Below are 17,948 nucleotides of genomic sequence, written 5' to 3'. Positions count from 1 at the left end.
ATACATTTCATTAAAAATCATAAAAACGACAAAAGTATCATTTATTTAATAAACATATAAACTTATTGAACCTATTTTTCTTTTATTGAGCAATTTTTTCTTTTTAATAATTTCATCCATATTTACCCTTTATTTTTCATCAAAAATTACTAGTATCATAAATGAATTGAAAAATTTTAATATTAAGTTAAATTGCTATAAAATGTATAAAAAGGCGTACTTTAATTATTTTCAGTCAAAAAATATCTTTAGTTAGTAAAACATAGGGAAAAAGTAAGTTCTGATATGTTAAATTCAATTAATTAATCCTGAGGCTACGGTTTGTCAGGGTTACGGTCTGGACAACTTAGAGAATAGATCGAAAACTTTACTCAGATGCAACGCAATGTGATGCACGCAACACAGAAAATAAATTCGGCAATGACAAACCTGTGTTCAAAATTTTGATTGATTTTAGCATTTACTTTTTTGATCTGCGTCTGATTACGGTCCTTACATCGTAATTGTAACCTCACCGAATGACAGTTTGTGATTATAAACCTAGAAAAATTAGTTCAAAAATTTCATTTTTTGTTTATACTTATAAGGTCATCAAAATTTTCAATGTTCACGATTATTTTCTGATATTTAATACATTTTCAAACAATTCTGGAGGTGTAAAAATAGTGTGCCTTTTATTTTTTATTATTTTTTTATTATCAAAAGTTCATGGTTTTAGAGAACTGCCCATATATGTCTTGTAAATTTAAAACTGTTGGTGAAATGAAGTGTTCCTATCGATTTCTTAAAAATGCATTGAAATCAATACCTCCCTGTTCTTTATATATAAATACTTATGAGTTAGACCTTGCTCTGCTTTTATTTAAAATTTAAAATTTAAAGAAATTCTTAACCATTTAAAATATACACTCAATGGTTACTCCATTCAATTTATCATAGAAAAAATGCTTCTGAAATACTGTTACTGGCTTAGATTGTAATCAGACAGTAAATTCTAGATAGACTAATGATAAATTTTAAGAAAAATGTTATCCATTTATTTAAATTGGACTAAATTCCGATTTCACTAAAAAAAAATTTTTTTCGAAACTATTTATGTATTCAACTACTCAGAGCCAGGCCTCAAAGTTCAAATGGCTGTTTATTGCTAATTTAAGGCCGATATTTCGGTTACAACAAAAAAACACCACACACATGCTGATTTTTTAGACACTACTCATTAATATTTATTAACAGAAGTATATATCATTAAGGTTCACTGTTTGTACAAGAAAATATTTTGACTGCCAACGTCTTAGAAAATAACTTTAATTCAAAGGCGAACGAATGATCTTTGACCTTGGATCGAAAGGTCATCTGAAAGTATTTATGTCTTAATGGTTGGTTTAGACTAGTTGAAGACAAAATAATGTCCAGCTCAGTGGTCCACTAATTTTTCAAAAAGTATTATAAATTAATACGGTTTTTAAATTTTTAAAACATTCCTGAGGATCTACATTTTTAACACTCAAAACCCCAAGGAAAATATCGCAAAAAAAAACACGCGTCTAATAGACATAATTTTAAATAGAAAACATAAAATTTTCTCAAAATTTCAATAACAATCAAAAATAATGCCAAGAATCTAATCCTACCTCACTCTTAAAAAATGTTGGCTGTTAAGTAATTTTGCAACAAAAACTTCCAGAAAATTAAGATAAAAAGATATGAGATGAAATTTAATAAAAAACAAAATATTGTTTGAAGAAAAAAGCAAATAACAGGTTTCATCAACTTACATCAGGAAACATAATTAAACTATATCAGCAATAAATAAAGGCAGTGTATAAGGTTATATTATATATTTAATTAACGTGCTTTATTACTTTTTAGTTAAAATTTATTTACTAGCTCAAATCGCCTTGTTCATTGTCTTCTAAAGTAAACATTTGCTTTAATATCTGAAAAATAAAGACGCAGCAAATAAAATAATGAGGCAAAATTTTTTTTATTTGATTTTGATATAGATAGATGATGGCTAGATTAAGACCTTAATTGAGTTCTATTAATTTTCTCTATTGGAAAATCTGTCAAAGGCAAGGCAAAGAAAACTTTCAGATGTTTGGTAATTACATTAATGTTTCCGATAAAATGCAGGCAATGGGAGTAAACGGTTTCAATTCAGGGAGTAAACTTTTCTAATAGCGTAGATTGTGCAATTTATCTTTTTGATCTCTTCAATTAATTACATATTTCAGAGTACATATATTATTTGTTAGTTATAAATAGTGTTTTTTTTTAATTCTGCCTGAATATCTTTAGATGGAAGAAATTTTTTAAATTAAGGAATAATTAATTTCCGCTGCAGCCAGATCATATCATCCATAATTAGAATTTTGTTTCATTTAAGATTTTCTATATTTTTAACGGAAAATATGTTAGATATGCCTAAGAATAAAAATTGAAAAATATTGCTTTCTGCTATTTTTTCCAAATTTTCTATGAAGTCATTCTGTTATTTAGTAAATGTTCTTTTCAGATATATATATATATATATATATATATCAAGATTCAAGTAGAGCGCACTGCAAAGGACATGAATTCGCTAAAATATAACCAACCTTTCAACTGCCTACTTTCGTACAAATATATTACTTCATAGCTTCCTTACGACATCAGAATTCTTTACTTAACATTATAATTAAGTTATAAGTATTTCAAACGTTATGTAAGAGAAATCGACTATATAGCAACAGATAAAATTCTTATTCCAAGACAATATTCGCTTAAAAATTTCTAAAATTTGAGGAGCAAGTCAATTTGAAGGTTGAGGTATTCTTTGTGCTATTTAGTCTGAAGTGAATAAAGCACAAACTGAGTACAAAACTTCGCATCCTATAGTTACATTTCTATAAACAAGATCCTCCCTCGATATCTAAGCATCAATTATTTTTTAATGTTTAGACACTGATGCGTGTTCCAAAAGTATAGTGTGCTCATTTCTAAATATTATTTGTGCTTTATTCACAATTGGTTTTACTTTAGCTTGTGAAACAAATTTACTATATTTCTTTGACTGTTTTGCCTAAACTGTATTAATCTTTTTTTTTTAAAAATTTAGTCATGAATATTTAAATAAATCTTCATTTTAATGAAACCGTTAGAATAAAAATACAGATGATGCACATTGCTAGAAATATTTTCCACTACAAAAATGAAAAAATATATATAATATTTTATTTAAGATTAAATTCATTGTTTAAGCAACAGCTTTTCTCCTTTACCCTACATTTAAACTTTTGGAACTTTTTGAAATCTGTACCATCTCGGAAAGCACCTATTGTCTTCGGACATGCCCCCAGATATATTTGAACTAACTTGTCATTTAGAAAATAGCTATTTTAAAACTTTTACTACTGGTGCTTGTTAGCTTTTACAGTTATTATATTCTCTTATTTCCACTGACATACACACCATTTACGAAATATTAATGACAAGGAAAAGAATGAAAATCGGTTCGGTTGCCTAGCAACCAGCCAGAGTAGCAGTTATTATATACAGCCAGAGTTATAGCCTTTCTAACCACTCTTAAGACGCATGTTCGATTTTCCCCTTCAAATCCTTTAATTAGATTGGTAATTCGGGACTTTTTCCGCATGTGTCTGGGTCTGACGTCTTCTTGTAGTAGCACAAGATCTCCTGCACGGATGTTAAAGGAGTTATAAATATTGCGAACTTGGTGATAAGATCGAAGTTGTAGCAGATATTCTTTGGACCATCTTTTCCAAAATATTTCCAACAAGTCTTGATGTTGTTTGTAGAGTTTCGTAAGTCTTGGATTGGTCTGCTGTTAAGTGCGACTTCTATCCCTTCAAGTACTGTGGATAGATATTCTTTGACAAATAGTGCCCGACTAAGAGATTTACGAAGACAATTTTTCACTAACCCGATTAGGTGCTCCCACCAAATTTCGAGTTGTATTGCTCTGGTCGTTGCACAGGTAAACAGTGCAATGTAAGCTGTATCTGAAGGATTCAAAGTACGAACTTGTACAAGGCCAGTAAAATCTAATCCTGTGGAGAAAAATGGTGTAACTGGATTAATTCTATCAGCTGGTAGAGGAGCTTCAATTTGAGTGCAGCGAAATGCTAGTGACATTTTGCAAGGTAAGCATTTGTAAATCATTTGATTGATGACCTGACGACCTCATGGAATCCAAAATTCTGAAAGTACTATTCTGACACCTAGTTGGAGCATTTCGATATGTGTTGATGTATCAGCAGGCTTGTGAAATGATGAGATCCGTCCAGCAAACTGGGATGCTTTTGGAACTCTGTTAAACTCGAAAACTGTAATTTACCACCAATACGTATTAATTTATTTTCAAATAGTGGGTGGAATTTTGTAATCTTTGAATTTTTTGGCAGTGACTTGGATGTTAATAAAGCTTCATATTCTTACGGAAATTACTCTTTCTGAACCATTTGTATCCAGTAATTTCTAGCATCATATAATTCCCTAATGTCAAGTTCTCCGACTTTCTTGCCTGGAGATCTACAGTTCAAGATAAAGTGTAGAATCCATGCAGTAAAACGCTGCAGTCTGAAGTAGGAGCTGTAGTTCTTTGCTTCTATGATGGGTGAAAAGTAGTATCATGAAATGTTTGAATTTCTTTATTTTTCTTTACCTCAAAATTATGAGAGTAATCTTTTTTAGAATCTGGTCAGCTTTCTGTGGGTTCAGTCAGCCAAGTGGGTCCGTTCCACTAGATGTTGAGATCTTTCAGTGTAGATGGTTGAACGCCTCTTGATAGCTTGTCCGCTGGATTGTCTTGTCCCGGGCAATGCCGCCACTGGGAAGGGTCAGTGTATGAAATGATTTCTGTTACCCTGTTGCGCACAAATGTTTTCCAACTGTTGGGATTACCCCTTATCCTACCAAGGATGACTTCAAAGTCGCTCCATAATGTTGTAGTAGATGGCGACAATCCAGTTTCATTGCAAAAATATTTTAGCAGTCTGGTACCAATCGCTAAAAGCTCTAGGCGAGGAAGACTAACTTTCTTTATAGGTGCAAGTCGACTATTGCGGCTGCATACTTGATTGATTATTATGATAAGTATTTATGTACAAAACCGTTCTTTAAGCTAGTTTAGATGCATCGCAGAACATATGAAAATTAAAGGAATCAAGCGATGAAACTCCTATGAAAAGAGGAATTTCTTTAGAGCAAATGGCATCAAGCTGGACTGCAACTGTATGCCACATAGTAGCTACGTAAGTTTGCAGGCAAGATTTCATCCTAATTGATTCCAAGAATCCAAGTATCTTGAAAAAGTATCCTTCCAATTATCGTGAATGGTGTAAACAGTCCAAAGAGATCCTTCAAAATTGCAACACAGTGGAGTAACCACCTCTTAGTAAGTGGCCTATTTAGAGAAGCACAGGGTGAAGTCTTGAACGCGTTGCTCAAAGTATTAGTTTTCGTGTTCCATCCAATGCCTAAAACTGTAGTTTCGGTCTTTAAATTTTTTTTGTTAGTTTCCAGCAAGTGTTGAAGCTTCAAAGACTTAGTGGCCCATTTCTCCATCGGCAATTTTATGAGTGACATCAAATCTTTGATTTCCTTTAGTGATACTATTATTTGTTATTCAGTTTCTAGACTAGCCACAAAATCATCCGTATATAAGTGTTTATCTAAAAGTGCTGCAGAGGTAGGGAAGTCATTTACATGATTAGAGGCTAGTTCTCGTGTAGTAGCACACAACAGAAAAGGGCTGCAAGACAGTCCGAATGTTAAGTGAGTGAATCTGTATGTAGTTACTTCATATGTAAATGTAGCTGCTTCTGAAGGTATTTTCTTTTGTTTGTACTTGAAGAATCTCGTTTTTTATCTGTCCTTTGGATGCAAAGCCAAATGTAGGAAAGCTTGTTTACCATCACAGGTTAGGGAAGTCGAAATCGTAAAAGACAACCAACAGTCTCAGGTGAAAGATTAAGACCAACAGTCTCAGGTAGAAGATTAAGACCAACTTCTAAAGAGTCATTTAATGACGGCGTGCCCGGAGCATGTGATGAGGCATCAAAGACGATTCTCCACTTTATATCATCTTGCTGCTTCTTTTCACTGCATGATGTGGCAAATAGTACATGGTGTTTTCAGTGGGCAAACTTCAACATGTCCTTGCTCAATGTAATCTAACATACATTTTTCATACTGTGTCATCAAAGATTCATTTGATGTCTTTTTTTATGTGATTGAAATCTGTTCTCAGCAGTAGTTTTGCTTGTTGGTATTGTTGAGACAGTAGCTTTCCAAGGTTATGATACGACCCTACGATTATCAACTAATTTAACAATTTTGGCGTCTCTCCTCGCTCTCAGTTACTTACTTCAAGCGGCTGGCACATTTAGAAAGATGATATCTAAAATGTCGAGGGTCGGACAAAAGGTATGCTTTCCCCCTTCTGCTTCATTTTGTGGTTAAAACGGGTGATTATCGGTCTAGGTAGTGTAGGAGGGTCAAGACAGTTTGAGGGATTAATTGTGGTTTGTGATTCACTGCTTTAGAAGTCGTTGTTGAATTGTATACAATCTTTAACTTTTCTCTGAAATATCAAGCGATAAAGAAGACTTTCATTCTGATAAGATAATTACTTTCAGGTTATGTAAAACTCTTTCTTTTCCTCAGCTTTTTGACAATGATAGAGTTGAAATATAACATGAAAGGTTTTTTTGGAATGTTCCCTGAGATGATGCTGAATAGATTCTTGTGATTGATAATTTTTCCTTCCTGTTTCTTGTGATTTCTATTATTTTCCAGATACATTTCCGGCTACTTCTAAGTCTTTTTATTTTAAAAAACTTGTGCACTTTTTAAATTGCCTCATTTCCTAATTCAAAGTACAAATTCGCTGATATGCATGTTAGTAATAAGTCATACTTATCTTTTAAGTAAATTATAATTTTAAATTTAATAAAATTAAGTAAATGATAATTTTAAATTTAAAAAAGTAATTAATGATTGTACTTTCAATAATGATATTCATTTAAATCCCGTATTATTTCTCTTTTTCTTTGAAATTAAGCAAAAAAAAAGTTTTTGTTAAGCACTATTGTTCTAAAAATGGAATATCGTTAAAAACGTACTTGAAATTTTTTTACTGCGTCTAAAAGCATTTTAAATAGTGCTCGTATTGAATTTCAAGTAAATTTGGATAATATATTCTTAATTCGTCGATTAAATATTTGAGTGAAAATTATTCGCTGTTCTTATGGCAATTTATAAAAATGACTAAAAATGTAATTTTCTATTTACAGTAGTAGTTATTAAGTAAAGCTGCATTTTTTTATTATTATTTTTCTTATGTTATTTTCAGGGTAAAATCGATAATAAGGAGTAAAATAATTCGAAATCTTATAAAATTCTGCATATAAAGAATAAATATCAGTAAAAGAATCGTTGCAGGAATATCATTTCAAAATTCAGTATAATGATTTTTTGTAGTTAGATCTATTGCTTTTAAATTCGGGGGAATAATTTTTACAAGATCATACAAAGATATTTTTTAATATTTTTTTTTAAATGGCGGGAACTTGGGAACTGTCTCATTGGCCACAGTAATGCCAGAACTGCTACTCTTTTCTTGTTACCCAGTGGGCACCTGTGGCGAAGTCACAGCGGTGGAGCAACGTCGCAGACGTCACACAACCACAAACCCGTTTAAGGGCGGGTCACATTCACACAAAGGAGAACGGACATATAACACAGAGAGAGAGAAAGAAACATCTATGCCCTGAGAAGGATTCGAACCCGCGGCCAATGACTCCGCAGTCAGACACGCTAACCATTTGGCCACCTGGTCGTCATACAATAATATATATTTCAGGGGATCATGCAATGGACCTAAAAAGGGAATTACGAACCTGGAAAAAGAAATTACGCCGAAGTAACAGAAGTTAAATATACAAAAATAAACATATTTTTACAAAAATTTTCGGTAGTGTTGATTTAAGATATTTAAAATCGAGCTTTTTTGTTTTTTTTTTGGATTCAACTCTTTGCACCATGTTGGTACATAGAATCACAGTTATGCCACGTTTGTAAAAAATGGCGTCTCATAAACATATTGGTTAATAACTACCAACAATATTTTTTTCAGCCTATAGAATATAGTACAGCAAAATCGGAAAAATATCAAAATGATTTCATCACTTTCACACCCTAACTGTTAGATAAAACGCGTTGTTCCTTATTCCGCGAAACAAGCTAACAATAATTAGAACCAATAAAAATGACATGAAAATGCTTTTACATAAGAAGGGGTGCTACGACTATGCACACCTTTTGTATGGCAATATAATAACATAGAAAATGGTTACACACACAAAAAAATAAATAAATAAATATTTTCAAAATTGAAAATAGTATATAGAATATTGCTTCTTTCTTCTTTATAGCACCTAGCTCAGCAATGAAAAATCTAAGAATGTATGCAAGTAAGCAGAAAAATTTATTGAAATAAAAAAATTAAAACTTTTTACATTACTTCCATCAAATATCAACTTATTAAAAGTTGTAACGACTTTTTTTTTAGAAATAAGTTTAAAAAAAATTTTTTTTTTTGAAAAAAAGCAACAACAAAAAACATTAGGTGATGTTATGGTAATTAGGTAATGGACACTAGTATGATAAGCAGAGTCTGGAATTTATTTAGATCACAATAAGGGCTTGTTTATCGCTTTGTGTACCCCCTTTTTAAAAGAAACTTCTAAAAACTTTTTTAATAACTTAAAAAGAGCATCACGCAATCATCTACTTTAGATTTCTGTCAATCAATCAATGCGTATTTTAGTATGAATGTCAGAACTGTAATACTTAAGTTGGTTGCTTCCATCCATCTGGATTAAAAAACTTTCAAATTATCGAAAAGTAATATCGTTTCGGTGCACTTGATATTTGTTACCAAGATTTTGTTTTTAATGAAAAGTGTATTCACCCTCGTTATCAACAACCCTTCAATTCCGGATAAAAAAAATAGATTTTTAAGTCTAACGAATATTGAATGCACTGAAACTTCATTGGTTTCCAGTTTGCCTAAATATTTACTAACATTATAATTACAGCAAAACTCGAGTTTGCACAGATTTTTATTTGGGTTCCGAAAGATGTGAGAGGTGTGAAAATTATCCTTTAAAACAAATTAATGATGAATTTAATTTAAAAAAATTTGTTTAGATAAAAAATCTTGTTTGCAAGTGTTCCAACAAATAAAACATATGAAATGTGCTAACCTTTAAACATTTTATTGGAGTTACTGGTATTTTCCGAATAATTACTTCAATATTTAAAAGAATAATCGGTTGTATTTTTTAAAAAATCATTTTCTTTAAAATGTATATTGCAATTTGAGTGGCATAAAATATTTACAATTCATTTGATTATTTGTTTGGTTGGAAAAAAATGTTTGGTGTATTAAAAATTATTTGGAGTTTTAACAGCTTGTAAATTTTTTTTGGATAATTTATTAAGGAAATTTGAATGTATTATTAAACTTATTTGTCATAATTGAAAAATGCTGGATTTATACATTCATATACATGAGAAATATATTTATTAATGAAAAAGATTTCTTTTTGTCCTCTATGCGTGAAACTTTTTTAATATCATTAAACTTAAGTACAAATAAAACTTGTTTTGAGTGATAGGATTTTTAGAAAAACGCCGAGAAAATCCTTAACACTACAGAAGCAGTAATGAGTGTAATAAGAATTGCCAGATAAGAAAATTTTAAATTTTTTCTTAGTAAAATATTTTTTTTAAAGACAAACAGCAATTTGCTAATTTAGTAACTTAGTTAAATAATGTAGAAAATTAATAATATTAAAAATTCATAAATTAGTTCATTAAAAATTACATTGGTATTTATACATGAAATAATTTGCGGCAATCTACAGTAAAATGAAATAATTTTCGGCAATTTACAGTAAAATGAAATAGTCTTTTCAAAAATTATTTGAAATTTAAAAGTACGAAGCGATTTAAATTATTCAAAGATATAATAAAATAAATTAAGCAATAAATATTTAAAAAAAATCATTATTTCGAAAATGTTGGAGGACATAAAAAATAATCTGTTTTTTTCTAAGGTAAACTTTTGGTTTGAGTGGGGGGTTCAAACATCAAAAAACGCGAACAATTTACATCTATTGAAACAGAAATACTCTAGCGTAATGAGTTATATACGATGACAGCTTATACGCCTCTCAATTTGTGAACAAAAGGAGGTTGAAGGGGAAGGAAATATTCTGGTTGAGAAAAACTGGAGTTCACTGTTCCAGAGTCAGAACGCGAGCCCGAAAATGCTCGGGCAAGCCGCTTTTAATACAGTAATCATGCCCGAGATATACCGGGCTTGACGCCAGGAGGGTTAAATGAGTCACGAAAGTTCTTCAAAACAGTCTAATCATGTTTAAACATTTCTCTATCTTGGGAAGTGGTGATTCCAATTGTTTCCAAGTCCCAGAAGCAACGTGCACTTTCATTGATAGGTTCTTGTTGAGTTAACGTGTTGAAATTTACAGTAGCTACATTGGAAACTGTTGTGCATGATCGAGGTCCACTCAGAATCCACCCAAAATGTGACGGAACCAATCCAAGGGATTCTAACAGCATAACCGGAGCTTCAGGGTTCAATACTTGCCAGTTGAAATTATCACCAATTAAAACTTTTATAGGTAGATTTTGTAAGTTATCGTAAGGATCAGCTAGTTTCATTCTTTTCTGGAATGTGAGCCATGAAACATCAGTTGGAGCAGATGGATGTGATGCGTATTCATTGGAACTTTTAAATGCTTCAATATTAACTGAAGACTGATTCTAAATGCTCCATAGTTCAAACTTTACTTTTCGTCTCATATGGGAAGCATTCGCTGTAGATTCAAATACATGCACTTCCAATGGTTTTGTAGAAATAACTGTTAACTTCAAACTATCAACAAGATCATTAGGAATGAAACTAGATTGGCTATATCCATCCAGAAGACAACGGATCAATATTGTAGCACTTGTCGTGCCTGCTATAAAAGCTCTTGCAGTTTGCAAATGCACAGTGTTGGGTGTAGCAGTATCGATCTTGTGAGTAGACGTAGTACCTGGATGATCAACACTGTTCTTACAATTTGAAACATGGTTTTTTTTCTTGCATATCACACAACAAGCCTTTTCCTTACGAGCACAGCTCTGTTTTGTGTGCCTGCGTCCAGTGCACAAAAAGCATCTATTTTTAGCTTTTGATTTCTGTATTCTTGTGTCTATATGTGTCACATTGTTGCACTGTTGAGACCAATGTCCAGCAGTTTCTCAAAAGTGACAGAAGGGTGAAGGTTTCTTACTTTTAGAAAGTTTCGAATTTACATTGAAGTTTCCTAATTTGGATTTTAAGGAATAATCAGAAGACATAAGACCTTTAATCTTGCTAGTTGTAAGGGCCCCCTCTATTTCTTCACCGAGAAAATGTATTACTTGTGTGATATCACCTTCTGAAATTTTTTGGCGTGTTTCAAATGAATAACCCATCGGCAACAAATGTCGTCAGGGAATAAACGTAAAATTTTAGGAGATAAAACTCTACCGTATGCGTCAATACCTTCGCCCAAAGCACGTAGAGCCTGTAACCTTCTGTTGCATTCAATATAAACTTCATTCAGTGACGTTGATGATGTTTGCGGATTGGCATTAAATTCTCTAAAAAATCCAAATGAGATAGAATAATTCTATTTTTGTCACCGTATTTGTCCATAAGTAGCTTTTTAGTCGTTTCATATGTATCTGCAATAATACTTATTCCATCAGCCAATCCTTTTGGTTCATCTTCTAAATATCTTCTGAGAAAGACATGTTTATTAATCGACTATAAATTTGATTATCATCTACAGACGTTTTTAATTGTTCCCAAAAACATTCCCAATGTTCAACGTCGCTACGAAATGGTTATAATTTTATTTTTGGTAGTTTTACATTTTATTGTGGTGACATAAAATTCACATTTCGAATCTGAAAGTTAGTAACTTTCCGTGACTCTACATTCTCATTCTTGTTTTGATCTTCTTTAATTGCACGATTGGCATCAAAAATCGCACGCTTGGCGTTATCCTTATATTCTTGGTATTGCAATACATCAATTTCGCATTCCGCACCCGAAAGTAATATGTGTATATCATTATCCACTATTTTCATGTTATAAAGTATGTCGGCAAGACGACTACAAGTGAATTCAATATCCGCATTCGACATAAAATTTAAAGTGTCTTTTAGTTCGCTAATGAAGCGAGTAATATTAGCTCGAATTGTTCTACGTTTGCGCTTAAATAGCGCCATTTTGTCTGCCGAATCATGCGTTGAAGTCATTCTGATTAAGTGGAAAGGAAATAAAATGAAGTTACGTAAATAAATTCTTACCCCTTTAAACGCAGGAACGCAAATTTCTCCCCCTCAAATCCTGTTTCGTAGATAGCTTGAGTATTTCGGAACCAATATGTCAGCTTTTACAGCGATTGTATTCCTTTATTTCCACTGATATACACACTATTTACAAAATATTAATAACAAGAAAAAGGAAGAAGATCGTTTGGGATGCCTAGCAACCAGCCAGAGTTGTAGTTATTATATTTACGAGAGTTGACAGACGATTTAAAACAATTATTTAAACTAACAGTTCATTGATGTCGCAACAGTGCTATAAAAAATTATTAGTGCACATTATTCTCACAAAAGGTATTTATTCATTACTTTCATTTTGTCTTGCTGGACATTTCAAAATTCTATGCATTTCAACTGTATTCTTTCTTCAAAATTGCATTTTATGAATCATGAAACTACTTCTGATTGCACATTTCCTTTCCCTTTTCAATAGCTCAACACACTAATAGAATTTGCCATAAATCTATATACGTGTGAAAGAAAGAATGGTTATGGAGTTGATTTGTTTGTAATTTGGAAAAGAATTTGAAATTTGAAAAGCATAATTTAGTTTTGTTTATTAATGAAAGCATTTAAAACTAAACTAAAATGTAATTTTTTTATGAGAAAATGAATTTGTAACATGCAAGTGTCATATGATGCAAAGAATGATATGACAGGTTTAATAAATGCTTACGCTGAAATACAGTGGAAGAAACTGTGTTTATGTTTTAAAACAAGTACATAAAATTCATATTTTATGCACAGTGCGCAAAATAAGAAACGGAAAACCCTGAATAACTTTTGATCTAATGTTTGGATCTACATATTCTATCACTCAATCTTAATGATTTGAAAGGGTGACTTTAAATATGGTAATTAATTGAGTGTAGACGTTATTTAAGTTACGAATTCAAACACAAAAACATACTTTTTTTGAATAAAGAAAACTTTTTTTTAAATGGATTTAGATTTGGTCATTTTTGCATAAAATGTATAAAAAAAGTAGTTTTTGTAAAAGTAAATTGCTTATTTTAAAAACTTGGATTTGAACAATGGTTTAAAATACTGCTTTTATTATTATTCTTGCTTTACTTAGACATTCTTAAATCCTTGCTACCACGTAAGTACCATTTTTTGATCGCATTTTTTAAATATCTTAACATAAATTTAATTTCCTCATGGAAAGGAAATACTTACCATTTAAAATACTTTCATAATTTGAGTTTACTTTTCGAACAAACTCATTGCAAAATCCATAGATATTATTCCATTCTTAACATTTACAATTACAAAAATTAGGATTGGCTTTAATGATAATGTTGTTATGAAAATTTTGTTAAATAAATAAATGTTAAATATTTATATTCATGACTCTAGTCATTTAAAGGTGACGTTTAAAAAAAAAAAAACAAGTGCGAAATAACATCTAACCAGATGCAAAAATTAAAATACTTTTCAAAATAAAAATTAAAATAAAATTATAAATTATTTCAAGCTAAATATTGCTTCATTTATATGGATTTATTACCATATATGACCCATAAAATTTAAGATAATTCGCTAGTTACCTACCTTTTATAGGTTATTATTTTTTGAAGAATTGCTTGAATTTTTCGATCAGTAAGCTTTCAAGCAAAATATTTTTGAATATCTTTTTATGGATTTTCCAGAATGTGCATATAATTATCACCATATCATATATACTGTTTACAGCGATTAATTAAGTATTATTTGTCTTAGAATGAATTTTTTAATAGAAGACTTTTAGAGCTGAGCCTTCTTTCACATTCCAAAGATTTATTGCAGCGTGGGTCCTAAAATTAAAAAGTACTAATATAGCTACGTTACGAATTAGAAACTGTATCTTATAATCGTTAGGGGACAAAAAAAAGTAAAAATATTATTTCGCATTTGTGTAGTAATTATTAGTTTAAAATGCAGAATGCGGAATGTGTAATGTCGAAGCAGATTATTTTTAACTTATTTGGTTTCTGATCTTGCAGCAGCCTTAAATACTTATAATATAATGAATGGTAAGAATAGTTTGTATTTATCATTTTATTTTATATAACCGAAATATTTGATAGTTCTTCGAATTTTTTTTGTTTTAATATTGGGTGAATGTAAAATTATATTTTGCCCTATTTTTACTTAATTATTTTTACAGAAAATAGTTTCTAAAATAATTTTTTCTTCAATTTAAAAGCGGGGCTTACAAATACAAAATTAATTAGTTATAAATATTTATAAGTAATTCCGTTTTGAAAAATATTTACTTTTTTACAATTTATCCTTATCTGCGAAACTTTTTATAGACTTTTATCTGCGAAATTTTTTATTGATGGATGGAATGGAATCATATAAAAGATTGTTATAAAATCTTCAGCAAAATAATTGTGGTTGTATTTAATAATTGCATAATTCATAAGTATGTATAAGAGTGTTTTGTTTCAATAAGTAAATTTCCTTAATGTTATTGCTATGTTTTTATTCAGAGAGTAGTTTAATGTTTGGTTTAATAAGTTAATCTCATTATTTTTTAATTAATTGATATGTTTATAAAATCTCTTAGAAATAATGTCACTCATTTTTCAGGAAATTTTTCTACTTTGAATGGTAAATGCTGTAACAACTTATGTTAGATTTGTTGAACTATCATTATTTTATGTAAGAGTTTATTATGTAAATTATAATAGACAAAGGGTAAGCCTCTGATAGATAGTGATAGTTATTAATAATCCGTATAAAAGTACTAAGAACAGAGATTCAAGAAATGTTTTTGCAATTTTAAAATTCTCATGCATGCACTCTACATATTTTGAGCACTACTTAATAAAATATTGAAAAACAAATATGAAACAAATTGTATTAAATTAAACTAAAAAGTTTCCATTTCTTCTTAATATCGAATTGATATGAACATTCAACATATTTAAGGAAATGTGAAGTTAAAATATGGAGAAGTATATGAAGAATTTTTCTTCCCGTTAACCATAAAAAAACTTACAAAAAGCTTCATAGATTGAGTCCTATCTTAGAAGATTATTAAAAAGAGACTAATAAGCATAATTTGATATACAGATTTAACCACTCACTTTCGAAAAAACTTTATTATATTTTGGGAAAGGCTTTCAAAGTTTGTGCAAGATTCATGGATATATTACATGCACCTTACTTTATTTATCCTGTCATAGTTGTGGTACTGCATTCTTCTCCATAACTAAAACAGTGTATCCTAAGTGTGGGGATTCGGATAATATGGAGGGCAATATCGGATAAAAATTTAGGTTTGTAGAATGTGCAAGATTCATAGGGTGCTCAAAAATATAGAAAAAGTGGTATCCATATTAAAATAAAAAAAGCTATAAATTCCTTTTTGTCCGCGATCATCTTAAAATTGCGACACGAAATCAAATAAAAACCATTAACGAAGTGAAAGATAGTAGTAAAAAAGCTATTGAGGTTTCGTAAATAGATTTATTTAAAGATATAATGCGTGGTGGCAAGGACAAACTTATTAAAATACAACTTATTTATTACTTTTGCTAGCTATTTTCATAATTTTATGGACCCGGTAATCCTTTGTATGTAAATACTTGTTGCTAAAAACCCCATCTCATTTAAGCTTATAATGAGATGGCAACCGAATTTATAACGTTACTCCATTATAATATTTAAGGCTTAAGTTGGCACGGAATTCAACTTCTTGACTTCCTTTAACTATTGATATTCATTTGAAATTCTGTTTTTCAATGTTGTAAATTTTTTTTTAATTATTTACCATCTTGAATTTGAAATTAAAAATTTCAGACAAGGCTAACACCCCTGGTTAGTATCAATTTTACTTTAATCATCTTCTATTTACATTCTTTTTAAATTTTATTTTTCAATGTTTCCAAACTTTTATGTTTGGAAACTTTGAATGGTTGTAACTTCATCATGTGTTGCGGGTTCACATAAGTAATATTTCTTAAGAAAGCAAGAAATAGTTTAGTTGTAATAAATTGGCAACGTAATATAAAATATTATAGAACAAACAATCGATAAGTTAACAAGGAAAAACGATGGCTAAAAATAGTTATTCTTTCTATGTTTCTTCCTATGTAAAATGTCCTCGTTATGTAAATAAATGTGCTCTTGTCTAAAACAACCTGTATCTGCTTCTTGTGAGTCGTAGTTCAATATTAGTATAAAATTCAAAGTTCGACTTCGCAACATCATGGTTTTAGTTTCGAACCATAAAGTTCTTTTTATATAAAAGAGATTCCTCTTCCAATCTCTTTAAATAATTAATTGAAATGTTTAAAATATTATATTTATTTGTTTAAAACCTTAATATATTGATCTACAACCCCTGGTTGGTATTAATTTCAATGATGATTCTCTCCTATATTATTTCTTTTTTTAACCATCCATTTTTTGATATTCTTTTAAAATTTTGCGATTAAATATTTAAACTCCAGTGAATAGTTTCAAGGAAGTGAATAGTTTTCATATTCATATTCTAGAATACAATGATATCTCTTTCAATCTTTTTCAATAATCAATTTAATTATTTTGAGTAATTTTTCATTTATCGAGGACTTTAATATTTTTATTAAAAAAGTGCTCTTCAATACAACTTTAATTTCTTATAAATGATATCGATTTTTTTAAATTATTCAAGTTTTCTAAATTTTTATGTTAAAACTCAGAAAACTGCACTACCCCGACTTAATATCAGTTTAAATGAGAGTTCTTTTCTAAATTTCCTTTTTTTCTTTGATTTTTTTTCAAGATTCCTTTTTGAAATTTTTTTTAAATGTTTATCCAACAAAATAATAAAACTGTTTCAAACCATAAAATTCTAACAATTAGAGATTCCTGTTTCCTTCTCTTTCGATAATTAATTGAATTGCTTTAAGTATTTGATTTAGTTAGAAAGATGCATAACATCTTGATATTAAAAAAAAACTTATTTGTTATACACGACTTTAGTTTAATTTAAATATTTTTTAAACTGATTAAGATTTCAAAGCTTCCATCTAAAATTTAGGAAAGTTCGCAAGTCCTTAATATTATTAATTTCAATGATGATTCATTTCTAAGCTTAGCTTTTCTTTAACCTTCTTATTACTGATTATCTTTTGAAATGTCGTTTTTAAATTATTCAACACCAAAAAAATTAGAAAATAGCTTTAACTAATCAAGTACTTCTATAGATAGATTCCTCTTTAATTAATCAATATAATGTTAAGAGTATTTTGCTTAATTGCGCGCATATCTCTTCTTAATTTTTATAAAAGATTACTACTGGTTAGTATATTTTTTGTAGTGGTGTTTTTTTGAATTGTAATGTAATATAAGTTCCGAAGCAAAGTTGCAAAAAATTTGATTGGTAGTAAACTTTCCTTTTCTAGTTATCATTTGTCACGAAAGAGTTTTTTCTTTAAATATCAACGATAATGACAGTGATAAAAATAATAATAATAATTACAATAAGAATAAGAATAATAATTATATATATA

The 17,948-nt window shown here is 29.8% G+C and overlaps 1 protein-coding gene across 1 annotated transcript in view; it reads left to right on the top strand.

The window, feature by feature from the left end:
• LOC107444692 (uncharacterized) overlaps window positions 1–17,948 on the top strand; it is a gene marked incomplete in the record, with an annotated part of 37,559 nt that overhangs the window by 14,929 nt on the left and 4,682 nt on the right. The window contains 4 exon segments of the mRNA XM_071178619.1: window positions 8,439–8,477; window positions 13,538–13,561; window positions 15,037–15,057; window positions 16,252–16,269. Coding sequence (XP_071034720.1) covers window positions 8,439–8,477; window positions 13,538–13,561; window positions 15,037–15,057; window positions 16,252–16,269 — 102 coding nt within the window.

This window comes from Parasteatoda tepidariorum, chromosome 1 (assembly GCF_043381705.1).
Source record: "Parasteatoda tepidariorum isolate YZ-2023 chromosome 1, CAS_Ptep_4.0, whole genome shotgun sequence".
NCBI classification, from domain to species: domain Eukaryota; kingdom Metazoa; phylum Arthropoda; class Arachnida; order Araneae; family Theridiidae; genus Parasteatoda; species Parasteatoda tepidariorum.
The sequence above is the reverse complement of the archived record's forward strand: the minus strand, read 5'-3'. Positions and strand labels throughout refer to the sequence as shown.